At 37.8% G+C, this 19,325-nt stretch overlaps 1 protein-coding gene across 3 annotated transcripts in view; it reads left to right on the top strand.

Moving 5' to 3' along the window:
* Positions 1-19,325, top strand: part of JAG2 (jagged canonical Notch ligand 2) — a 74,211-nt gene that overhangs the window by 34,761 nt on the left and 20,125 nt on the right. For all 3 annotated transcript variants that reach the window (XM_052783387.1, XM_052783388.1, XM_052783389.1), the window contains 9 exons: positions 1,062-1,316; positions 2,350-2,410; positions 13,041-13,171; positions 13,555-13,674; positions 16,026-16,139; positions 17,064-17,177; positions 17,747-17,860; positions 18,398-18,444; positions 18,716-18,889. In XM_052783387.1, coding sequence (XP_052639347.1) covers positions 1,062-1,316; positions 2,350-2,410; positions 13,041-13,171; positions 13,555-13,674; positions 16,026-16,139; positions 17,064-17,177; positions 17,747-17,860; positions 18,398-18,444; positions 18,716-18,889 — 1,130 coding nt within the window. The remainder of the gene's footprint in view (positions 1-1,061; positions 1,317-2,349; positions 2,411-13,040; positions 13,172-13,554; positions 13,675-16,025; positions 16,140-17,063; positions 17,178-17,746; positions 17,861-18,397; positions 18,445-18,715; positions 18,890-19,325) is intronic.

The following is a 19,325-nucleotide window of genomic DNA, read 5'->3' as shown; positions in this document are numbered from 1 at the left end:
AACTCTTATTACTGGGGTTACTCGCTGTCTATCCTTACCCTTACTGTGCTTTGCTTATTCTTAACATCTACTGAAGCAATTGTATAATTTCACCGTACTGACTATAATTGCGTCTCAACTCCTAGTACTGAAGCTTCTATACCAAGAATAAAATGGATAAAAATACGAAATGGATATTCATAAAAATGAAAATACTTTGTGTTGGCAGTTCCATAATCTTATATCCTGGAATCCTCTTGTCCCATGTGATAGATAATACTTTGTGTACATTTGGTCTCAGTTAATGAAACCTGGCAGTAGCAGTGCTGCTGCTTTCTCTGAGGGCAAGGCAGGATCCTTATAGAGTATATTGCAACAGTGATCACAATTATCGGTAGTTCCACTGGGGATAAGGATAAGCAGGATACAGAGTTGAGAATGGCCTCTTGGCAATCCTGGGTTCACTTGTATATTTCTTCTCAAAATGTCCAATACTAGCTACACAGTGTTCTATGAAATGCTTGTTAAAGGTAATTTTCCTTTACTGTAGAGAGAATGATAAAATGGAAACAAGCTAGTTTATGTACATAATGCAAGTCTACCAGAGTGTTTATGATTGCTTAGTAATTTTGCAGCAAATTGAGTATACTATGTGTTTTGCTTTATTTTTAAAATTAAACTTGCACTATAGAACTTTAATATCTCAGCTACTAGGTTATGCAGATTTTGCAATTTTATAAGAACAAAAAGGAGCCAAAAAGAGCCTCAGATCAAGATAAAGCTGCTAGTTGTCAGCGTGTGGGTGTGGTATGTTTGGCTGCCTTGGAAAATAAGCTATTTCCTATGGATTATGTTCCAGGGTTTTTTAATATTTCCTTTGGGACACTTTTTTAAATTGGCCTTCCTGTAATGAACTTTGCAAGGCAAAGGAAAATTCAGTTATACAGTAGATCTTTATCATCTTAACATTTTCTTTACCAGGTTTTCTCTTAACCAGTTAAATACTTTTGATTTGAATTTATATGTTCTTGTGTGCTATCGAACTTATTGCCTGTTGAATTTACCTTTTTTTTTTAAAAAAGGTGAAGACTTGTTAATAGAACGAGTGGCACATGCTGGCATGATCAACCCGGAAGATCGGTGGAAGACACTACAATTTAATGGTCCTGTTGCCCATTTTGAAGTACAAATAAGAGTGAAGTGTGATGAAAATTACTACAGTGCTCTGTGCAATAAATTTTGTGGTCCTCGAGATGACTTTGTTGGTCACTACACATGTGATCAAAATGGAAACAAAGCCTGCATGGAAGGTTGGATGGGAGAAGAATGTAAACAAGGTAGTACTGTTTGCTTCATTTTAGATTAGCTCTAGTGTATATATGTTAAGTATAAACTGCAGGAGGGATTTCTGTAGTGTCGGTGCTGTAGCATATTAATTTTAACACATACAGACTTTGTCCTTTGAATACAAATCTTTGAAAAAAACATCCTTTGTGAAGAGTGGAGCCCAGTGCAGGATACAGTGTTGCTTGTGGTGTGTGCTATGGGGTCTACACAACAAATTTAGGATTCGAAGTAGTCAAACATGTTTTTACTATTTGACTTTATTCAATGGTGGTGTTACTTCAAAACAAAATGATGTATCACATCTGTTAATGTAAGATTTTATTGAACAGTGATATCAGTAATATAACTGTAGACTTTAATCCTGTAAAAATACCCTTGTAACACTATTTGCAAATGAAAAAGTTTTAAGTGTAATGTGTGCAAAGCTGAAAGCTTTTTGATACCTCTTAATATGAAGAGAAATTCAAGTGTAGTCATCCTTTTTAATGTACCACTCAATCAAATCTCTTTGCGTTTTGCCTTCAGTCTCGGTGAGTAATTAGTGCTAAAATTACTTGACATACTCTTCTTTCTGTTGAGGGCTTCTTGGTTTTGTTTTCTGTTCCTTTTCAGCAAAAAACTTGTTAATGACAGGGGAGACCATTTTTAGGGCTTACTCAAGGTCATGTGTATCTTTTGAAGCTTGGGATTTCCAGCATAATACCAGTCTAATACCAGGTTTAAAAAAATAACTGTATTTGATAAATATTTCAGTGCTGACACTCTTGCTGCAAACCTATTCGATATCAACTTTTTCAAGGACTTACCTTATTTTTTTTTCATAAACAGTTGTAATGGGGTTGTGGTTTGTGAAATAGCTAGCTGGAAGCAACAACTATTGGAATATGGCAAAAGACAGTCTGCTTTGCACAAACAACAAATAAGCTAAATGACAGAAGCCCTAGCTGAACAGTTCTAGATTGCTGCTGTACTGATGGATACCTAGCTGCCCAGACTAATGCCTAAATCTTTTTATATTTACAGCTGTATGTAAACAAGGATGTAATTTGCTCCATGGTGGTTGCAGTACACCTGGGGAATGCAAGTAAGTCTGTATGCTTGAGTATCTTTTTTTATAAGTACTGATTCTTCTAGCATTTTCCATGTATATTGCTACTTTTTAAAAGTCTACTTTAAAATGGAAAAAATTCTATACAGGAACATGGATGGAAATAGATTTGAAGTAGATTTCACATGTGTTAGAACTGCATATACTTCATACTGTTTTGCAATCCTATTCTATTTTTTGTACATGTAGGCCTGAACAGATTTGCTTCATGTAATCCAAAACTATGCCTTTATCAAGTGAGAATAATCTTTTTTCTTTTCAAAATCCTTAGGAGCTTTGATCTCTATGTACTATTTGTTACCCTCAAATAAAAAGGGGAACTTTCTCTTTGGACTATTATGACTAGGAAATGCTCACAGTCCTAGAACACTCAATATATATGTTTGATCACCAAAATATAGTAAACTTAGCTTTTCCAAGAAAAAAGGCTTTTTTGGTGGCAATGGAGATACAGTAGCAACCCCAACCGAAACTTTCTACCCCAGGTGAATGTGGTGTTTGTCCCTAAATTCAAGAGAACAGTGTCTGAAATGTTCCCTTAACTTTGTGATGAAGCCTAAGTAGACTCTGCGATAGCAAAAGGAGTTGATTGTTTCCATGTAAAAGTTCAGGCATCCAACGTAGTAGGTCAGGGGGAAATGGGTGTTATTTTTACACTGGCTGTTGAAATAGGACAGGTCTACTTGCAAGTTTGGGATCCCGTGTAAGTTCTTGAGTTTCTTTGTGGTCGGAGTTGTATGCGTTGTTGTAAGAGTAGATTTGTGCAGTGGTTCCTTTGTAAGCTGTATTGAATCTGCTTGCTTGGAATGATGTGAAACTGAACTGGCTGCCAGAAGCCGGTTCCCTGAGAGCTGATGAATACCATTTGTGGCAAGCTGTGATAGTTTAAGGCAATTCTGCTTCATCCTCCTACTAGTAACTACTACAGCCATCACAGAAGTGGCAGAAATAAGGTGCAGGTCACTTAGCTTAGGCTTAGAGCTGAGCTGGGGTTGAAGTGCCAGTTTGTGAGCTGACATGCAAACAAGTCCTGTCCTGCTGGAGAGCCTGAAGTTTCTGACAGTGGGGTATGGTAGATAACAAAGTCTTAAATTATTGCACTGCAGAGTGGTTTCTTACTTCCCTAAAATTTCCATCAGATGCTGCTGACTTGTAGAAGATTTGGTGTGTTGTAGCTCTCAAATCTGACTGAAAACTGTAAATTCCAGTGTATGAAGTGCAGCACTTCAATGCATTTGCAGTTTCACTTCTGAAGAGCTACAAAACCTCCCTTAAAAGATTTTTTTCAAGGCAGATATTTAAACTATGGCTTCCTTTTTGTAGGAAAGAATATTTCTATTTAGTGTTTTTTGTGATCTTTTCATATCATTAAATATTTTGCTTGTGATTTCAAGTATTGTGTGGCCCTACTGCTGTTGGTGATTATTTTTTTTTAGGTTACAAATAGAGATTGTGGTTGAGAGCTAGGCCAGTATCACTTCTGCCTAAGAAGTAATCCTTCCCTTGAGCCTTCCAAGAACACATTTTTCCCCTTGAGAACCTACTCTAGTGAATTTTGATTCATGTAAGGGTTTCTGGAGTCCTGTAGGTATCAAAGGAGTGTCCTAAGAGCCTGTGAATGTTTGCTTTTCGAATGCAAGGAGCCTTTGAATAAAGGTGGAAAAGCAACAGGTTTAAGCAAATGCAAAACAGTACCCTTTTGGGGGCGGTGGGGGAGGTGAGAGGGGGTGGTGCAGTTTCCTTCTTCGCTTTCATTTTTCTCATACCAACTGTATCTGGGAAGACAGAAGTTGGAGAGGAGGAAGAAGGTTTAAAGAAGGGAATACAAAACCTTTGAAGATGGGGGGGCTGGGTGGCTATGGTACCTTTTTTTTTTTTTTAAGGTGTCTGTCAATAAGTAGTCTCATACAAGCAAAGCCTGTCCTCTCAGCATGTCACTGGCATGAAGAAGCATCTAGTGTTGTAAGTCTAGGTGCCCTCTTCTAACCTGCCGAGCTACACAAAGCTCACAAAAATAACACTGAGTCTATTGAAGGACTCTGACCAGAAATCTCACTATTTTGTTGGATGGATTCTCTCATCTGAAAGAAAGTACCCAGGGGAAGGAATAAGGGACTTAATGTTTCAGATGGATTGTATGCCATCTGCCTTGTTTCTTAATGCCTATTTGCTGAAGCAATAGATCTGCAATCAGCAGGTTGAAGGAAAACAATGGCCTTTCTATGTCTGGCCGCTCTATTTGCAGTATTGCAGAAGGTTCTCAGCTACCTCTTTAAATGTGATTTGGTAGCTTGAGCTTGTTCACATAGGTATCTTTAACTTGTATTCTGTAATAGTTATTAGGCTGTATTACAAATGTTGCTTTTAACCCAAATGGGTAATACTTTCTGTAGAAAAAGGATGCTGAACTAAAAATAAGCAAGGCTTACAGACATGACCTTTATCTTCAGCAGTGTAAAGGAAGCTGTTATTTGAAAGAAACAGCTATGTTTGGTGCTATTGAATTATAATCTAGATTCCTTCATCCTGGTTTTTGGACAGTTTGCCACTGTCATTTAACAGGTGAAAACAATGTCTTTTTTCTAATTCAGAAAGAAAATGAAAATGTGAGAAAAACATGGGTGAGATGTATGGAAATCTGCTGGTGCCAATAGCTACTTGGTTGCCAAAATCTGCGGTGGCATTTATAAATAGAAAAGTTGGAAAACGTTTTCCATCTTCAACTTGCATGAACATGCAGGTAACTTAAGCAATAGCTCTGAGGCTTCAGCCTAACTCTCATAGAAAGGACCTACCCTCCATGCTTTGATGTTCCAGTGTAATTTAGAGCTGTTCTTGGATTAAATGTTATACCAAAACCAGATCTTAAAAGTAGCTAAATGACTGCAGACTGTTAATAAAGGATATGCCATTAGCTGTAACTGTACATTGTCTGTTGGGCAAATTCATGTAACCATTGTTTTGAGGAAGTTAGGGTGGTGTTAAGTTTGCCATTTCTTTTGTTGAACTTTCATGGATGGAAATTAAGTAGGGGATGACCTGATGTCTCAAATGACCTGACATAGGAAACAATTTTGTGGTATGGCTGGGTCTAGGTGATAAGTTTTTGTCATTGTGGAGGTAGTTCAGCAAAAATAAAAAATTACTGAATAATGAGCAAAATTACTTCCTTGAGGAAAACAAAAGCAACTTTGCTGAATCTTGCAAAGATGGGAAATTGCAATCTTAAAGTAACAAAACAAAACAAAAAAACCCAAACCCAACCTTTATCTATATCAAGACTCAAAGTGTTTGGTCACTGTAATATCTTTTTTTTTTTTTTTTTTTTTGCCTGCAGTGGCAGACCAAATGGTGGTCTTGACTGACTTCACCAGCCCTAAGTAGTAGGAAGGATTGTCAAAGAAGCAACATTGCCAAGCCATGATGATTGGTGCCTCTTGTATGTTTTTGCATCATTTGAAGTACTTTGTTAAATTCCATTAAACTGTCTAGAGAAGAATGGGATCTAATGGCTTATAACTGGTTTAGGCTCAATCCTATCTGGCCTACATTGTCATATTCCTGCCAGGATGATGGTATTTTCCGAAGTCTTTGTAGGTTTCCTGTTGCCTCTGAATGTTTAAATTTCTCTTCCAAAGCAAAACAAAAGAGGTCAAATCCCTAACACTGCTCAGCTTGTGTTCAGCTTCTTGAGCCATGGTAGGACCTAGGTTATGTCCTGGGAAATGCACAACTTACTTCACACAACTGTGATACAAAAATTTCTTTAGAATGTGTACACTAACTGAAATGAATTAGAAATGGGATTGTTAATAGTACTGTAATGTGAATTTGTGCAAGGTGAACAAAGCAAGCATACAGTTTAAAAGTAAATTAATTGTTTAATCTGTGTGCTTTGAACTGTCTTACTCTAGAACTGCTTTTGAACTATATGTGACAAAATTTTGATTTTACAGTGTTGGTGATTTTTTTTTGTTTGTTTTTATTTAATCATGTATCTTATGTTTGTCCTGTTGAAACAGATTTCTCAAACTTTCTGTCCAGTGCCATGCCTTTTGGTAGTCCTTGTATTCCATTTCAGCCCTGCTTGGGAGGCTGATTTCTTGTGTCCAGCAGTGCCTGCAGATGCTGTAGGCCTCTCCCAAGTGGTTTTGCTCCCTTAATCTGTCCCTATAAGGGCTGTAACCTGCTCAACTATTATTCAGTGCTTTCTTCACAGAGATGCAGGAACAAAAGCTTGAGCTGCAAAAGGAGCTACAACTACCTGGAGTGTTGGGGGTGTAGTAGTGTTCTAGAATCCTTTGTTAAATGTTAAAGGCTTGCATAGTCTTCCTGTCCTTTTCAGTAGGAGGCCTACCAGTATCACTAATGTCTGTCTGATGTTTTCATGACAGTTGGGTGGATAACATGGTTAACATCAGCATTGGGGAACTCTGCCTAAAATTAGAGAAAAAAAAAAAAAAAAAGGGCAGCTGGATTCTTGTAAACTCATTCTTGAGTACAAGGTGATCTGGTGAGGCATTTCAAAACAGGTTGTTACTGAAAGACTATAGAGGACTAACAAAACATTGTAGAGGACTGAAAAAAGAAGGAAATAGAATACCTGCTTCTGAAAGTGGGAAGACAGTAAGAGATGGAGAACTTCCATACTAGCTAGATCAGCCTGATCTAAATGATATGGCTTCCTTCCACAATTGTTCCAGAATGGAATTACGAGAAATCTCAAAAGCTGCTCTGAACAGTAAACTAGAAAAAGTCTTGAGCAGTATGCTAGCTGCCATGTCATCTGACCATTTCAATTCCTACAATCTTGGACTAGCTATGGTCCCTAAAGAGTGTAGGGCTATTGTTTGGCCCTGCAGGAATGCACTTGATACCAGTACCTGGACATCTTCTCCTGTCTCCTCTTTGATGCAAGATACCGTACGACAACTTCAAGTTTCAAAGAACTTGTAAAATTATTACAGTTGCTGTGTGTCTCATCATAGTTCTCTTGCCTGTTATCATAACCAGTATGCTTTTATTATTGTTTTTCATGTCCTAGTGGTGAGACTTCTGGGATTGTTGGCAAGTATTTCCCAAGTAGACATATTAATTTAGACAAAAAAGAATCCCATGTTTTGTTTCTTTATTGGTCAAGGAACTGTTGCATGCTCTGCACTTGCTTCCTTGGATGGTTAGGGGGTAGTAAGGCACAGAATATATCCTAAAGGTGGATGCTGCTTCCAGGAGAATGTGAGCAGGTGTACAGTAAGTAAAAATATGTAGTGCTTTAACTTGTGTCTACAATAGTAGGTAGTGCAGACAAATTGGAACAGTAGATCAAAGCAGTGTTAAGAACCCAATATCCATACTAAAAACACTTCAGTTTTTTTAATTTTAGACTAGCTCTAGTCTGTTCTTGTGGATTAAATGCCTGTCTGCAGCTGCAACACATTAGGTGTGCTCCTGGCATACAGTGTTTTACATTACCTTAGTTTAACCTAAAAGGAATCCAGTTCCTTTGTTCCAAAACAACTCTGTGATGTGAACCAACACACCATCAACAGGAATGGTCAGGCATCTCACTTAAAAAGAGTGCTCCTGGTGTGAACTAATGCAAATATAGACACACCCTTAGAGCCACTTACTGCAAGTTAACTGAGGGATGCTTGCTCATTATGTTCTGGCTAAACAATTTTGAACCATCCTCTCTATCAGCTCCTTCACAAAACTCAAAGTACTGGAATGAGAATGTTAGCGTTCAATAACTTCCTTTATTAGAGGAGAAAAAAGTTTGTAGTGAAAGGTTTGTATCTTTTGGTCTAATAAGAATGCTTGGGGTGAGAGGAAAAGTTGACAAGCTTTCAGGTAATTAAATTATTTGAGTTCATTAACGAGCATCTCTTCCTTCCCTAGTCACAAAATTATCATGCCTATTTCAAAGGTAGGAAAGTGGAGAAAGCATTTCTGTGACAAATCTTAGTGAGTGAGTACCATACTAGCTATAACATTGCATCTGGATGCTCAGGATTGTAGGATCTAACAGCTAGACCATATTGCTGCCTGCTATGCAACAATTAATCTCTTAAAAGATTAAACAGACTTTCTTATAGTTATTTTAAGTAAATAACTAATATAAAGCTATTGTTCTGGCCTATGCAACGCCATCCTGTTCACGTCATTAGAAAATTCAGTGGTTTTCCATTTAAGAGGGTTATTTCTCCCCCACCCCTGAATGATGCATTTTGCTTCTGCTCTTAATGTCACTGTTTTGCTTCATTTTCCTGTGTTGAGTGTTTTGGCCACAGTTTCCCCTTGAAATATGAGTGGGAGAAGCTCCCTCCAAAAAGCCTGCTTAAAAAATGATGTGTAAATGTGATTGTCACATCAGCCTTTGTAGGATGTGTAATATACTAGTAAGGTGTAACCTGTGGTAATTAAAGGCTTATACCACATTGTCTACATCCTCCCTAGGATTTTTTTAATTTATTTTTACACCCCATATTCTGATCTAGACTTCAGAGTAGTTTAGTTTTGATTTCCTTCACATTGGTGGTTTAGGTGTATTTATGCATGGAGTGCTGACAAAGCTCTGTAGCTAGGCATAGAACAGAATTTATTTGGGTATCCTCTCATTCTTGTGTATTATGAGCCTTCTTGTAAGGTTAACTAGAGTAGATTAGTGATTTCGATGAGACCTGCAATATGAAGTTTCTCAGCTGAACTTTCTGTGCAGAAAGTTCAGGACTCTCAAATAACTAGAAGGGATTGAACCAGGAGAATACACCATGTGTGAAGGTAGTATGAAACAGCTGAGTTAAAGTTGACTGTTGAGAGCATGCTAACTTTTTGCTGTGTAACAGGTGTCTTCCTTTTGGTTAAGGAGGAGCTAATCATGTGAAGCGCTGAGGGACCATGGTTTACAGACCATCACGATCTGGGTACATCTCTTTGCCTTTCCACATCACTTCCATAACTGCTGTTGTAGGATTTACCATAAAATCATGGAGTTTGGAAAGAATCTCCAGGATCATCTAGTTCCACCTCCTGCCTAAAGGAGGTCTAGTTAGACCAGATTGCTCAGGGCCTTATCCTCGCAAATAATGTATCTGTTTACATACAGCAACGTGGGATCTTTTGAACACCTTGTGCCATTTGGTTTGGAAATGCTCAATTTCAACCTAGCTTTCACTAAATAATTATAACACAAACCTCCTCAGAGGAAAGCAAAGACGAGTATCAGCTTTTTCCTTAATTATAACTGTTTCAGAAGAATATAGGGAAAGTACAGTTCTGTAGAAAAATCTCTATTTTATTGAACTTGACCAGTTTAGCTTTTTTAATAGCACCAGGAAAAGCAAAAACCTCAAATCTTCTATTTCTCCTTTCCCCACTTCCCCCTATTGCAGCCTCCGAGTACATATGTATCTTTGAACTGTGTGTAGTGGCGGGTGCTTCTGTACGATTCCTTGATACTAAATTTACTACTTTAAACACATTGAGATTTACCGTAGAAAGTCTTTCTTCCTTATCCTGGAATTCATCTGTTTGAAGCCCCACTGTCTTAACTGTAACCAAGTATACACTATGAGTTGAACTATTGTGGCTTTATCTACTTGTTAATGACAACAGTATTTTTCCTGCACAGTTGCAGTTTCCCTAATCTCAAGACTGAAATGTTATCTAGAAGCTTCGCTAATGCTAACTCCTGCCACCTCCCCTTCCTCCAGCCTTGTATTTAAATTCTCATTTTCTATTGCCACCAGACTCTGATCTAGGGAAAATGGAAGCTGTGAAGCATGTCTGTAGAATTATCAGGATCTTTTCTGCAAGTTCTTGGTTTCAAGATAACTAGCAATTGTTCTTCTATTCCTATTGCACACTCTCTGCGTTAATCCTGACCTGAAGGGACACTTTGGTCTGAGAGCAGATGCCTGTACTTCAACCTTCCATCAGGAAGTTACTAAACTGTAACAATCTATTTATAGTAGCTTCTTTTGTACTGCTAATAACCCAGCAAGGGCTAAGATTAAGCCATCTCTGATTCTGTTTTGTGTGTGGTTGTAAAGACGAGTTAGAGCCGATGAAGTCAGCAGAGGGGAAGGACAAAGGAAGTAGAATCTTGATTCCAATAAGAATTTTCTTTGTCTGTTGAACAATGGGAATCCTTATGAATTCTCTAAATTTGGCTTTCTTTAGTCAGATGTGAAAAATTTAGGATTGCAGAAACTTCCAACAAATTATTCTCACCTGGTAACTTTAGCCCACCATTAAGTGCGCTAACAGTTTCCTTTTGGCTTTTACACAAGTGGTTGTTACTTGAAAACGAATTTTGGTTGGTTTTTTTGGTTTGGGGTTTTTTTTGTTGTTGTTGGTTGGGTTTTTTTATAGAAGATGTTGCTTTTGTATCTGTACCTTTTGGGCTTCTCATAGTGGATCACTAGCCTTTTTTAATCCTTGTGGTTTGGCTTGATATTTTTCTCATAAATTACAATGTGCCTGTTTCTGAATTGATTTCATTTTATTGATCACATCTTGCTCTAGGAGTGAGCTGAGATCCATGTAAACATTATCTTTTTAGAAGGAAGTGGAATTAAAGCTGCTCTAGCACCTGCTAATGTAGGATGCGACCAGACTTCCTGTTCAAGAGGAAATCCTAATTTACTCTTCCTTGTAAACTGAAGGCTGATCAGCTTACCACATAGTAACCTTTTGACTTGTAAACACTGTGTTCCTTTGGACTGCTTTTAGCCTCTAGAAATTATTTCCCTCGGGCTTGGTGGTGACTTTAACAGTAAACTTTGACTGTCTTGAATATCATGAAAAAGCAGCAATCCTTTTCTGCTGAACTAATTTTAATGCAGTCAAGCATACCTACAAACTCAAGTAGGTCCTTAAGATGCCTTCAAGTTCTAAGAAGGTAGCTGTATTTTTCTTTGCACTCTTAATCACCAGTGCAGTGTTAAACAAAGACACATGTTACCCATTGGGTATGGAAAACAAATAGAGTTATTGTGATTATTTGCTTTGTGATGCAGACTTTCAGCCCTTGAAAGTGCTTGTTCTATGTGGGTGGGGAGTTGGTTCTGGCTAGGATAGTCATGGTGAATCACTGGCAGTAGTGGCAGGTTTGGCATGGATGGAGATTTGGGTTGGGGCCAGTAAAGTGAGTTACAGTGTGCTTTTTTTTATTGTTTATTACCAGCCCCTGAAAAGATTTTTCTGTCCTTGAGGAGGAAGGAAGAGATCAAATTTAGCAGGAGCAGTATTTGTTTCCTCTTACTGCGAATACAGCAAAAGAAAGCTGCTTCTGAAATACGTATGTTCTCCAGGCTTCTGACAGCCTTGCTTAAGATGAGCGATTGGAGGCCTCTGGACTAGGTACACAGTTGAGGCTCTCCTTAGGGATCCCACAACTATGAGGGAGGATGAGGAACAGATACTGAAACTAAGAACTCAGAGTAGTTCTAGAACTTTATATAAAAAAAAAATCTTGCATAGATCTGCATCTAGACTTTTTCTGCCTATGTAAATAGTAGAAATTGAAATAAAATCCTGCCAGCATAACCTGTTCTGTTCCTCTGGGGATTGATACAGTTAACTGAAAAAGGTGGAAGTGGATTGATTCACAAGGAACCAAGACTCCTCGTTTATACTTCTTTTCCTTGTCTTCTCTCACCACACCCCAAAGACTTAAGAATTTATTTTCTGTTCTTTTATGGTGTTCAAAGCATGTCAATAATAGAATGGTGGTGTTAAATGTAAAAAAGTAGTTTCCTTTCTAATGCTTTTTTCCCCTAGGCATTAGGGCTCCACTGGCAGGCATGTGCCCAACTCCCATTCAGTGTGTTTTTATGCATCTCTTTGTTGCTAGTGTGGCTCTTAAATTGTTTGTAAGAAATACTCTTAAAATAACAGGCCGAATGGGGTGGTTTTTTGCCCAAAAGAGCAAGCTTACTATTTCTTTTGATTAAAATGTGTGTGAAATATAGGTTAAAAAAAAAAAAAATTAGCCTATGTCCTTTTTCTTTAAGTTCAGACTTTAGCACTTTTCCTGTAGCATAAACAGTTGCTTTTGTTAGCAGAATTTTGTTACAGATAACAAAGATACTGGTCTCTGAAGAAATCTTGTGACAAAATTTCAACTCTGTTTAAAACAAATGAATTCTTAGTGGCTTTTGTTTCTGTTCTCTCTCCTCCTTTCTCCAAAGAGCACTTTTTTTCATAACGTCACTAGAGAACACTGAGGATGTAATAGAATAAATCTTTAAAAAGGGTTGTCTTGAGAAACTAAGTCCTGAGAAAATTGGCAAGACAGCTGCCTCTCTGGCGGATGGGACTTCTCATGAAAGAACAACTAATTTATGTACAGTTCTTATAACATGTAGTGCTTGGTGTTATTTGCTGTGGTATGTAATATGGTTGAGCAAGATGAGTTCCAGTAAGGATGTTCAACGGGACTAGTATGTCCCTTTTAAACAGGAGAAATAAAGTTTTGTTATCTGTTGCACATTGAACAGTTGACCTTGTTCTTGAGAATGGTAAGTGTAGTGTTCTAAATACCTGTAATGCTGATAATTAAGCATCATGTTGCTAACTTTTAACATGTGAACTTACATCTTAGGTGTCATTATGGTTGGCAAGGACAGTTCTGTGATGAGTGTGTCCGCTACCCAGGCTGTGCTCATGGGAGCTGTAATGAACCATGGCAGTGTAATTGTGAAACCAACTGGGGTGGCCTGCTCTGTAACAAAGGTACTTAACATTAATGTACAGGAAAAATAAATTAAGTCGCATGATTAACTGATAACTCATTAACCATTTTTTTTCTGCTAGTGTGCAACTACCTGAGTATTTCTGTGCCTAATTCTTTTATGGCAGATAATGCCTAAACATCGTAAGTATAGGAAGTTTAAGACAAAAGGCTTGGAATGGTCCTGACTCTTCTAACTCATGTAGTTGTCTCTTGCTCATCCTTCCCCATTCTGTGGATAGTTACCAGATGACAGGCTAACTAATGGAATATGGGGATGATGTGGGTGAATAATGTTCAAGCTAGAAGGGCATCTGTATGTCTGACAAGGGATTAAACTGGTGAGATTTGTGCTCCCTCTTGATTGACACTTTTCTCTGTCCAGATCTGAATTACTGTGGAAATCACCATCCCTGCCTGAATGGTGGAACCTGTATGAATACCGAACCAGATGAATATCGCTGTGCTTGCCCAGATGGCTACTCTGGAAAGAACTGCGAAATTGGTACTTCTGGATATTGCATGTATCTTCAGAAATCTGAAACTGTTTTAGGCATGGCTATGTTCTAGTTAGCCAGGTGGCATTTTTATATGCTCATTGTTGGTTTTATTTTTCTAGAGGAGCTGTTTTCTCCTTTCCAAAAGCTAGCTTGGTTTCTGAGAGGGGAAGTGTGAAAAGTGATGGCAATGCAGCTTGTCCTTTCAACTTGATTGTTACTTTGTGTGTCAGTGGGGATATGCCAGCTGTCTCTCCTGTCTAGTGTCTTAGGCTGGCTATTCAAAAAACCACTGAAGACAATAGAAATGCTGTAACAGTTTCCCTTGGATTTAGATAAGACTGAGAATATTTCTTTCCTTTGATTTCTTTGCTTCTTTAATCCAAACATGCAATTGGGCTATAGTCTTATGGAAATGGGTTACAGGTGCAGCTTTCCCTGTTACCTTTCTCCCTGCTACCCATTTTCTTGTCTTCTGGCTTGCTTGCAGATATGCATATTATACAAGCTGGGGACTAAGGAAGGTAGTAGTGATGAATGCTTCAGTTTTAACTGTGGTGTGGGGTTTTGGCCCAATTTTTAGCTGCCTGAATATGGTCACTCTCCTTTTTGATCAATTGAAATTTGATTTTTAAAATCTTCTTTTAATATGGACTTGTAATACATTTGCATTAATAATCCAGATGTTAACCACTATGGAAATGTGCTCAAGCCCTCTTACAAAGTCACCTTGAGCAGTCTAAACAAAGTTAAGTGTCTTCCCTGTTCCCATTGGCAAAATGGAGGAAAGCATTTGAACCGTATTTCTAATGAAGTACGCCTTCTTGACTAGACTCTAACAGATCTGTGTCTATCCAACTTGAAAAACTGCTTCCTATCTCAACCACAGTACAAAGATAGCGTATTGCTTTTTTCATTTGTATCTGTGTATGTGTTACACAAGGACCAAAATTTTCACATACTGGAGACTATTTTGGTATTTGGAGACCTTTCCTGATTATGCTGTGTCTGCAGATGAAGGGGCAAGTGTGCAATTTCTATTTCTTTCCTATTTTGCTTTAAAGATTTGATGTTTGGAGAAAAAGGAAAGCTTTCAGTTCAGCTTTTTCACATGTAGTATTCTGTTGGGTGTTCTGCAGTGACTTTCTTTGCCATGATGGATTGTTAAATCCCTTTTTTTAAAATGTGGTATTCCCAGTCTTCTCACTTTGAATTTTGCTATTCCTTGATAGATGTAAGTGTAGATGGAAAGAACCCATTTTTTTCTTTCACTTAACTGTTTGACCTTAAGTTCACTAAACTATTATCAGCAGAAGGTTTTCACATTTATCAGGATGTAGAACAAGTTTGAACTTCTATAAAGTGCTATGTGGTATTAATGATACTATCAAAATTTGAATTTTGCTTCAGCTGTTAGAATGTGATGCAAAGTTTTAGCTAAAATGGTTGAAATCTTGTCTTTGCTTGCCCTGAAAGTTGTGGGGAAGCCCCTTGGCTCTTCAGATGAGGAGGCAGGGAAAAAGGGTGATACACTTGATGAGTTCTGTACTGATTATTAACAGTGGGTTGGTATATCAGCTGCTTTAGGTACTAATACCTAACATCATGAAAATGTAAATTCAGTTTGCAAACTAGATAACATGCCTGCAAGAAAGATTCCAAAATATAAATGCTAGCAACAATTAGAAAGTCTTACCTAGTAAGGGGATTGTTTTCTTCTTTCCAAAAGCTTCCTTGGCTTCTGAGAGGGAAAATATCAAAAACTATGGCATACAACTTGTCCCTCCTCAACTTGATTGTTGCTTAGTGCAGCTTCTGCAAGTGTTACAGCCCTACATAGAGTGACAACAAGCAGTACTACCTATAATTGCAAGTAGCTCTATTCTTTGCTGTTTCCAAGGAACAGTATTAGAATGAAGCTAAACAGACCTTTGATACTGAAACTACTACTACTGTTCAGACCTCTGCATACAGCATATCTGTTTTGTCTCACTGAAGGAAAAAAAAACCAGTGCTGGAGCACCCTGGAAGTGGAAGTGTGTGGCTGGAAGCAGTAGGTTAATAGGGAACTTCTCTAGCTCCTGGGATACTGAGATAGTGACTTGTCTACCTTTAGGCTTTCTAGTCAGTAGATATTGAAGCATGATGCACGTTTAGTAAAATCCTGCTTCAGTCTCCTACTGGGAATCTTGCTCTCTGCAGCTGGGAGAGGGAGGCTTCAAACTTCTGTACAGGCACCTCTCCACTGGTCATGTTCTTGGTCACTTTTAATCAGAACACAATTTCTAACTGTGTAAGTTGTCCTTAATTGATACCGGAAGAGTATTTAGCAAGAATTTCTTTCCCTCTTTCTTTCCAGCGGAGCATGCTTGTGTATCTAATCCCTGTGCTAATGGTGGAATTTGTCATGAAATTTCGTCAGGCTTCAAGTGTCACTGCCCATCAGGGTGGAGTGGACCAACATGTGCTATTGGTGGGTATGCATTTACTGATGACTGACCCGTTAGGTTGGAAGGGTTGATACAGCTTACTTGACAATATCATACTCTGTGGGTATGGAATTTGGTGACAGTCTTACCTTACCTGTCTTTTAACAGCTCTGAAAAGATTAATGGTACTGTGCAGCCAGCAGTATCTATTTAATACAGTTGAAATCCACAGGTTATCAAAAGCATAGCTAGACCATATCCAAAGAAATACCCTGTTGCTGAAGCTTGTAGGACACTTTCTGACTCTTTAGCTGGTCTAAAGCAAAATACAGAATGGATTCGTTTTAAGAAATACAAATACGCACATGAAAGGTTCTCCCCTTCTTAAAGTAGTAGAAAAGTAGATTACTTCCTTAAAGGAGTCTGGTTTGGAAGACAGGAAGTAGTTGAAATGTATTGTAGACCTATGTAGTTGGTTTGCATGTTGACTGTGATTTGGAACACGGAGTCGGCGCGGGGGGAGTCATCCATTTTTTAACAGCAACTATCCTCAAAAAAAACCCAAAACAAAACAAAAAAAACAAAACAAAACCAAAAACCCCCCAAAAACCTGGCTAAACTTGTGTCATGGTCTAGGAACATGACTTTCAATGAATGTGTTCATCATTGGCAGATTAACTGAATCTTCTTGCTGTTTGCAGATAGAAAATTTCAGAGTTCCTCTATACCCTATCTTAAAGATGTGAGAAAAGCCTAAGTAAAAGTTAGGTTAGAAATGTTAGTCTGTTCCTAAGCTTATTTGTACATTCTCCCCCTTCATCTCAAAATAACTTTAAAATAACCCCAAACAAACAACAACAAAAAACCCCACAAAAACAACAACAAAAAAACAAAACACAAAACAAAAAAACCCAACCCCAAAACAGGTTAAGCCGAGTTTTAAACCATGGCACACTTTGACTTTCCAGATATTGACGAATGCGCATCTAACCCTTGTGCTCAAGGAGGGACCTGTATTGATGGCATTAATGCATTTGAGTGTATATGTCCACAACAGTGGATTGGAGCAACATGTCAGCTCGGTAAGTAATTACCCTCTGAAGTTTTGAAGACCACTGGAGATTATTCCCAAATAACGAGTAACTCTATGTAAGTGTGTTTCTGACATGATTTTATTGAAGAAAACATTGAAGATGTGTGTTGCTATTGGTATCTTAGCTCTTCTTTAGATCTTAAAGCCAGAAGTTTCAAGGGAACCTATAACTATTTAAGCTGCAACTTAAGCTTACTTATAATAGTTCTTCTAGAATGCCCAGTAACTTTTCTGTTTCAAAATACAGCATTGGTGATGGTAGCTCCTTCATGGTGGCAGAACAGTGACTATAAGCTTACAGAGGCAAGGAAGGGATTTGCCCTGACTAACATAATACCTTTTTGAATTTTGGCAAAGGGAAAAAGTGAGATAATATGCATGTGCTACTATAGACAAGTATGCATTAAAAACTTGTGTTATGTAAATGGTTTTAGTGCCCTACCAATGTATAATATGAGCTTCTGATGCTTGGATTGCATGGAAACTTTGCTTGGTGCTGTGGTAATCTGTTTCTGGGTTTGTTCTTTATTCTCTTCTTTCTTTTATCTTCTTTCACAGATGCTAATGAGTGTGAGGGGAAACCCTGTGTTAATGCTTACTCTTGCAAAAATCTCATTGGTGGATATTACTGTGACTGCATTCCAGGATGGACAGGAGTAAATTGTCATATCAGTTAGTATTTCTTTAGTATGTATGTTGACCATAGGATGCACTATTCTTTAAAACAGGTTTTATGATGAATGATAGTACACATACTTGTACAAGAAAAAATACCTGTTGTCAGGATTTTTCTAACTTCCAGCAATATAAATTGAAAATACTGTTGGAAAATTTATTTAGACATGTAATTGGTATTAAAAGGTTAGATATACACTTACATAACTCTAATCTCTCCCTACTCACTCATCCCTTATTCTGAATGATATTATATACTGATTAAATTTAAAAGACTTCTTAGCTAAAATGTTAGATATGAAATTATCTGATAGCATTTGATTTAATTTCTATTACACTGTAATAGAAATATGTAATATGTAATTTTCTATTGCATGTTTTTTAAAATAAGAACCTCTTAAGACATCAAGCATCCTTGCTTTCCATTGAAACATCCAGAAAAAATCCTTCCTGAAAATCATTTGTTCTTCATTTTTTATGCTAGACTTTGACTTTGCAGTATAAATTCTAATGCATTGCATATTTTATCCATAGATATTAATGACTGTCATGGACAATGTCAACATGGAGGGACTTGTAAGGTAACTCTTGTTTATTACGTGCCATATTGAAAACTAATCTTGTTCTGGCTAGTTATGAATTCTATAGTTTGGAATTACATTTGGTTAAATGAGGTTAAATGTTAAAAGTGTAATGTTGCACTTGCAGACTCTTGTACCATTTCACAAAATAATTTTATGTGCTGTTACTGCTGTTCATAAATCCAGAGTATAGAAATAACTTGAGTTCTTGTGTGCAAGTTTTATCAATAAACAAATCTTTCTACTTTTGCCTTTTTTCCCCTCTGTGAAGGATGAAGTGAATGGTTACCATTGCTTATGCCCTCGTGGTTTCACAGGAAAAAACTGTGAGACAGAAACAAATGAGTGTGAAAGCAATCCATGCCAAAATGGAGGCCGCTGCAAAGACCTGGTGAATGGATTCAGTTGCCTGTGTTCACAGGGCTTCTCAGGAGTCTTCTGTGAGGTGAGGGCAGTGGTGACATTATTGCAATACTTCTCATGGATTGAATTCTTGAAAGAAACATATCTCTGGGTTTAAATGGGAGTAACCCAAGGCTGAAGCATTACTAACGTAGCTGTTACTTGATACTCTGAATAAGCAAATTTGTTGTGTAGTGCTGTCATAGTAGCTGTAACACTTGAATTTGCAGGCTGGTAAACTGCAAGTTGTTGCATGTAGGTGTTGGCTCTCCTAAATGTTTTAAGGCTGCAGGTATTCCTTAAGCTTGAAACGTTTTCCTTTGCAATTTTCAGGACCTGTGTCCTTTTGTTACGCTAGCACGTTTTAGGTCTTCATGCTAATAACTCTGAAGTACATAATGAAATTACCTTTCAAGTAATCCTGCTGTTGTTGGTAGGAGTATCCATATAATTAAAGGCAGGCAGATATGCAAGTGTTG

The sequence above is a fragment of the Harpia harpyja genome, chromosome 3 (assembly GCF_026419915.1).
Source record: "Harpia harpyja isolate bHarHar1 chromosome 3, bHarHar1 primary haplotype, whole genome shotgun sequence".
NCBI classification, from domain to species: domain Eukaryota; kingdom Metazoa; phylum Chordata; class Aves; order Accipitriformes; family Accipitridae; genus Harpia; species Harpia harpyja.
Note: the sequence above shows the minus strand (reverse complement) of the source record. Positions and strands in the feature narration are given on the sequence as shown.